Source organism: Echinops telfairi, unplaced genomic scaffold (genome assembly GCF_000313985.2).
Source record: "Echinops telfairi isolate 266 unplaced genomic scaffold, ASM31398v2 ScPeMD7_18;HRSCAF=68, whole genome shotgun sequence".
Taxonomy (NCBI): Eukaryota; Metazoa; Chordata; class Mammalia; order Afrosoricida; family Tenrecidae; genus Echinops; species Echinops telfairi.
Window position 1 is genome coordinate 59,915,649 of NW_022103915.1, and position 7,500 is coordinate 59,923,148.

The following is a 7,500-nucleotide window of genomic DNA, read 5'->3' on the forward strand; positions in this document are numbered from 1 at the left end:
CATTGTTCAAAAATCACTATGTAGGGAACGGTAGGAACAATTTCTTATCAATATTTTTACAAAACTTACAATTGATTGTTTTACAAATGATGTCCTTTTGAAGTGATATTTGTAGGCGATCATATAAATAATTGTTACCAATGCTTCAGTTACAATGTTGATTATGTATATGTGTTACCCTGAAGCAATGAATTTCTCTTTTGTAGTCAATGATTTTCTCAGGGCAGCTTAATTTCATTCAAGTGAAAGGAATTTTCACAGAAACATCCATGTGGAGCATTAGCTCTACTGCAACATAAACTCACTGCCCTCTCGTCGATTCAGAGAGCCTGGAGGACAGAGTAGAACTTCCCCAGTTCTCACATTCCACTTTGCAAGCACCCATAATTATAATAGTAATGTACTTTCTTGTTCATAAAAATAAGGGAAAAAATCGACTAGCTGTAGTGCCTTTAAAGGTAGTTAGTCTGTATTGTCCTTAAGAAAACAAACTCAAATGTCTCTCGTATAGGATTTAAGGCTCCCAAAGCAAAGGTGCCACACAAGACAGTGCCAGTAGGCCTTTGCCATCTGCGTTTTCAGGTTCACTCGTCTTCACTCAAAGATTAAAGATAGAAAGTTGGACCAAATGGCGGAGGAAGCCTCTGTGGAAAACATGCTTCTGCAGGATTATTTTCTGAGATTAATGGGTTCTTTCACTTGTAACTACACCCCATGATCTCAGTTGCACCTAATGACCGATTAATCGAATGCACAGATGGATTGTGCCAGTGCATACTGGGAGGCATGTTTGCCCTTTCATATCATGAGAGGAACTTAGAGAAGAACTTACACTAAACAAAATCTGCCATGCGTTAGGGAACCAACAGGCTGTCTAGAGGAAAATAGCCCAAAAGGTAGTAGGCTGTGCTTTTATGGGCATGTGTCAAAGATTATGTCATGTTTTCAGCTTAGAAAGCTTGAGTGGAAACCTTTTTAAAAATATGAGCATGCCTCTGATTTATAAACATAAATTAAAATGTTGAGTTGTAAAAATCTATATTGTAATTATATTATTAAAATATTTATTTATATCTATATTAAAAACAGTGACCAATTTCCTAAAGTTTCCCGTATTTTCCCATTTCCCTTATAAAGTTATAGATCTCACCTCTTTTGATTTAAATATACATTATTCAGCTTACAGGAAAACAGAACAAGACCAAAAAACCCAAATCTCCTCTTGTTCCATATTGTCCTCTAGTTACTCCCCTTTCTTGTCAAATCCAAGTTTCTTGAAATAAAGATAAACATTCATCTCATTCTGTTTTCACCTGCCTCTCCTTCCTAAGGCTCAGAAAAGTGGCTGTCCATCTCGTCATTCCCCTGACATGCATCTAGGGAAGGTCACACATGAGCGAAGCCAAACTTTCATCTCACTGTCTAGCACTGTTTTCGCCTGTGCTCTGCCCACCTGGTTTACTCTTTTCCAACCCCTAGATGTATGTGTTCGATGTATTTTCCTCCATTGATTTGTTCTCTATCTTTCTTATCATACATTCCCCCAGTCTTTTAAAATTCTTTACTTCTTTTTTTGCCAGTTCATGATACTGCCCAGAGTCCCCTGTATTTCTTCCCTTTTTATTCTTCATGTTTTCCCTAGTGGGCTGTTCCCTTACAGTAAATCCTGATCACATCCATTTCCTTATCTGCGCCCCAGATTTCTCATTGCAGCTTTAAACCATGCAGGCTCTAACTATGAGAGCTACATGGTCTTGCATTGAGCATGAACCAAATATAACTCATCAACTCTCCAACTTTAACCCTACTCTACCATGGCCAAGCACAGTTCAGTTTCTTCTCATCATTTAGCCAATGATATTTCTATCTAGGCAACTAGTCATGCCTCAGATCGTTTCCAAAAACCCCACGTTTTCCTCGATCTTATGTCTAATCAGTCACTTGGTTTAATTACTTTGGTCTTTCCTCCCTTCCGACTCCCATTGCTATAACCTTATTTCAAAGTACCTATTATTTTTCGACACTTGATCTTAGCCAAAAGGCCGAGAAGCGATAGTACCTATTATTTTTCATCTGAAATACTATAATGGTTTGTTTGTTTGTTCACTGATTTCCTTGCCATTGCACTACTCTTTTTAATTTCTATTCCAGGTAGAAGACAGGATAATCTTTCTAAAGTTTATGTTTGCCAAAAAGATATAATAAACTTTATTTTCTCGTATTTAGTATTGACACTTCTCCTCAAAGTTTACATGGCAAAGTCATGATTCACCAAGGCCTAAATTATCCTACAAGAATACATAGAATCACTGTACCCCCCCTAAAAAAAAATTAGATTGTGTTCCACCGTTTCAGGCGGTAGTATATGGACAAGAATCAATGATACCGAAGGATGAAGTTCAAGCTGCACTGAAAGCATTAGCCAAAAGCAAGGCTCCAGGAATTAATGAAATACCAATTGAAATGTTTCAACAAGCTGAGGAAACACTGAAAGTACTTACCTGTCTGTGCCAGGAAATTTGAAAGACCGCTACTTTGCCAAGTGACTGGGAAAGATCCATATTTGTATGCATTCCAAAACAGGGACAATAGAATGCTCAAATTATAGAACAAAATCTTTGACATCACATGCAAGTACAGATTGGCCTCAGGATCACCCAGCAATGGTGGCAGCAGTACATTGACAGGGAGCTGCCAGGGGTTCAGGCTAGATTCCGAAGTGGATGTGGAACAAGGGATATTAGTGCTGATGCCAGATGGATCTCAGCTCAAAGTAAGCAATCCTCACAAGATTAGATTCTCAGAAGTTGAGGCCCCACGTTTCGCAAAGATCAATGAATAGCCTGTGGAAAGGATTGCTCAGGTTGTGCGGTTCCTCACTAAGCCTATCCGCACAACAGAGAAACAAGACAAAAACTAGAGATACATGAAGAAATGTATGTTGGGAAAGACAATTCTATTAACTATTTAGTACCCAAGGAGAGTCTTGATTGTTACATTACCATTGAAATATGTTTTCTTGCTAAATTTTCTTCCTGTTGAATTTTTTGTTTTTATGATGTAATAAATTATAAATATATGTCTATGAATAAAATTTTATATTTTTGTGTAAGAAAAAAGTAGATAATGGCAATTGATACACTTTTCAAGCTACTAAGTCTTAGAACAGCCAATTGAGCTCTATTATTTTCTGTTTATATTTGAAAATACTAGTCACTAAAGAAGCAAATATTTCAAAAATATTAAAAAACCTTTTGAAATACTATGATAGCGATGCTACTGTCCTACATATCACAATTTAAATTTTAAAAAGTTAAAATGAAAACATAAATCCCCGTACAGTTAATAGGATAGATTTTAAATGAAATTTCTTTAAATCTTAGACAAAAACAGCAGTTCTGTAATTTACACTGATAAACTTAGAACTCTCTAGGTGGCTGTTAAAGATTCTAATACTGGGGCTGGGGTAGACTGAGAATGTTGTGAAACTAGAAATCTAAATAGGGTTACCAAGCAATCAATTTATATATAAAAAATTTGTGAGATTTTGAATTTTGTTCTTTACTTTAATTTCTTAGTGCAGATATTTCTTCACTACTCTTATAATCTTATAGGACTTTTATTATTTTAGCTCATCAAAAGAATATTTTCTAATGAAAATGTGGCTTAAATATCTAGATTAAAATGTGTGCACACATATCTTAACATTCTGATGTTTAAATAAATATTATAGTTTCTTTTCAGACCTTTACTGGAATACTTTTGTTACACTAAAGAATTTGATGGCCTGAGCAAATGTTTGTTTGACTATTTTTACCTGTTTGTAGGAAAAGTTAATTATATTATGAATTTTTCAGATAAAGGTAAGAAAACAGCATGCAGTCAATGGGAGTCTAAATAAGACCCTAATGATAGAATAGTAGTTCTGGTTTAATGTGAATAATAAATTTATTGACAATTGACTATATGCCTAGGGTCTTAGGGACTAACACATTCGATGGTCCACCAACCCTCTAACATTAGTACTATTATTGTTCATATTTTACTAACAAGGAATTGAAAGACACAGATTAATTAAACTTTAAAGTTAGGGGCATATCGTTTATGTTTACACACAGAGGATGATTGAACCACACTTACTAATTTTACACTAGTACATGAAAACAAGAGCCTATATACCTTCTTTCCTATCTTCCCTCCCTTCCTCCTCTCTAACTTTTACCTTTTGTCTTTCATTTCATCCTGTCCATCCTCTATTTAGAACGAAACAATATTTTTAATTTTTTTTTATTAAGGAAACTTGGGGTATAGCATACCAGGAGTCAACCATAGCCAGGGACTAAATTCAGCTTGCAGCACAAAATTTTATTGGGACATATTGTTATGTTGTTAGGTGTTACTGAGTAGAGTCTAACTTATTGCAACTCTATAGGGCAGTGTGGGTGGTCCTGTAAGCTTTCCTAGGCTGTACTATTTACAAGGGGAGATCATGAGTCTTTTCTTCTGTGGAACCTGAGCCACTGGTGGCTTAAGATCACCAACCTTTGGTTAGCCGCGGAGTGCTTTCCTATTGCGTCCCAAGGGTCCTGCAGTGAACATACCCTTACCCATTAGTTTAGGCATTGTTTTGGACAGTTAAATACAACAGTGGTAGGGTTGAGTAAGTATGACATAGCTTGTATGGGCTACAATGCCTGGAATACTTACTGTGTATATTTTATCAGAAAGGATTTCTTATTCCCAACAGTATTTTGGAAGCTATTACATCTTCAGGGTACATGCAAGATGCTAAAACTATACCAATAGTCATCCATATAAATATTATAGCTGGTTTTAAGGGCTGTCAGCTCAGCTCTAACTCATAGTGATACTATGCACAGCAGAAGTTACTATGCACTACACCATCTTCACTATCTTTGTTTGCCACTTTACAACCCACTGTTGCAGCCAAGGTGTTAACCCATCTGTTTAAGGTCTCCCTCTTTTTCACCAACCATCTAGCAAGCGTTTTATCTTTCTCCAAAGAGGGAACCTTCCTAGTAACATCTCCAACGTATGTGAGGTGAAGTCTTGGCATTGCAACTTCTAAGGAATGTTCTAGCTGTGCATCTTCCAAAACAGATGTGTTCATTGTGCTAGCTGTCCATTCAATATTTTGCCAGGACCACAATCCAAATAGAGAAGTTTCCTAGTTCATTGTACAAATTTTACATGCATATCAGATGATAGAAAATACCATCAAGTCAGGCACACTTTAGTCTTCAGATTGATATCTCTGCCTTAACACTTTAAAGATTTTTTGCAATTTATTGGCCCAATGCAGAAGGTTGTTTGACTTCTTCACTGCCACATTTACAGCTATTGATTGTGTGTCCCTGTAAAAACAAAATCTTTGAGAACACCAGTCATGTCTTCATTTTTATGATGTTGCGTGTTGGTCCAGTGGTGGGATTTTTAGTTTCTTTATGCTGAAGGATAATCAAAACTGAAGACTTCCATCTTCAAACTTCATCAGAAATTGCTTCAAATCATGTCAGCTTTTTACAAAGTTGTATACTCTGTGTATTGCAAATCATTAATGAGTCTTCCTCCAATCCTGATTCTTCTTCATATAATCCAGTTTCTCAGAAGCCTACAGATTGAATAAGGATACAACCCTGGTGCATCCCTTCCCTGATTTTAAACCATCGGGCCTCTCTTTGTTCTGTTTAGAAAGCAACCTCTTGGTGTGTGTACCAGTTTCACATGAGCACAATAAAGGGTTCTGGAATTCCATTCTTCACAATGTTATCCATTTCTTGTTACAGTGGAATGTTTCTGCATAGTCAAGAAACCATAGGTAACATTTTTCTGGTGTTTTCTGCTTTCTTTCAAAATTCTTTGACTTTAGCAGTGCTTTCCTTGTTCCACATCCTAACTGAAATCAAGCTGGAATAGAAAGAAACATTCATGCCTTTGAATGATTCATTTTATGCGAATATTGAAAATCGACAAATATGATTTAGGATTTAAAATCTGGGATTAAGGTAAAAGTTTTTCCCATTTAAGTAAATCAAATGAGTAGAAAGACTATAATAACATAAAGACAGTTTTAAATATTTAAATTACAAACAATTGGAAAAAGTAAAAGCGTTAAAAAACCTGAGAATATGTCAACTATGTGACTTAATGTTATTATTAACTCATCTGTTTCTATAGATCATTCATCTGACTTTGCGCTTTAATTTTAAGATTAAGCATCCGATCTTTCTCCTGGAGCTCTCTTTCATGTGACTGTTGGAAATGCACAAGGTCACCTGTACTGTTCTGACGCATAGAGATGTTAAGAAATAGCCATTTAGTTTTGCTTACCTCCTAATATTAGACATTCCTCAGCAAATGAGTTCAATAAGTTCAATGGAAAATATGAATTTTTATGTTATAAAATTATTAGTTATATTTATAGTAAGTATTTTTGTTCAATAATTTAAAAGCCATGTAATTCATAATGTGCTATTTTCGTTGTTTTTCTTTTTTTCTAGATTTGGATGACCCAGTAGTAACTGTTCATCAAAGTATAGGTGAAGCAAAGGAACAGTTTTACTACGAGAGAACAGTGTTTCTCAGATGTGTTGCTAATTCCAATCCACCTGTTCGGTACAGCTGGAGACGTGGCCAGGAGGTGTTACTACAAGGATCTGATAAAGGAGTTGAGATTTATGAACCCTTCTTTACACAGGTAGGAAATAAGTTACAGTACTTCACTTCACTCCACTAGGCTATGTCCCTAATTTGAGCAGTATACAATACTAATTGTAAAGATAATTTCTTGAAATATTACACTAAAAACAATAATATGTGCTCACCTGAAAGATAAGGGGACTCAAATATTGAGTGACATCTGTAGTCCTTTAGTACTTAAGTAGCTTAAGTAGCTACTTAAGCTACTTACTTGGTAGCTAACTAAAAATCTTACCTCTAGAAAAATACTCTTTAATTTATTATGTTCTTTATTTATAGTTATTTTCATGATAAATTATATGACTATACATTTTACTGATTGAATTATTTTTATAAAAATATTTCTTAAATGCAAAGGTTTATATTTTCTTCTTGGCAATGGTAAATCATTTCAGAAGAATGGTGGAATATATTTGAGGTTTATTCTAACTTTTGTTTTCCTAAAAATCTATCTTTAATTTCCTTTATTTTCTTTGAATTAGTATAATAGGGCTTTAATTGTGTAAAGCAGAAATATCTAATCAGCTATTTTAAATTTAATAAAAAGAAAATCAAATTAATGGTCCATAATTGTCAATGAAAATTTAAAGTCTTCTGTAATGTATTAAGAATGGAAAATTGAAGCCTGGTCCCTTTGGCCCTTCATGATCACACATGTTGGTGTGCTGCTTCCATGTGGACTTTGTTGCTTCTGGGCTAGATGGCCGCTTGTTTACTTTCAAGCCTTTAAGTCCCCAGACACTATAGGTCTCGATAGCCAGGCACCATCAGCCTTCTTCA

General features: G+C 35.2%; 1 protein-coding gene across 1 annotated transcript in view; it reads left to right on the top strand.

Annotated features, from left to right (window-relative positions):
- MDGA2 (MAM domain containing glycosylphosphatidylinositol anchor 2) overlaps nt 1-7,500 on the top strand; it is a 1,014,104-nt gene that overhangs the window by 617,650 nt on the left and 388,954 nt on the right. The window contains exon 4 of the mRNA XM_004698562.3: nt 6,522-6,718. Within this exon, the coding sequence (XP_004698619.1) occupies nt 6,522-6,718 (197 nt within the window). The remainder of the gene's footprint in view (nt 1-6,521; nt 6,719-7,500) is intronic.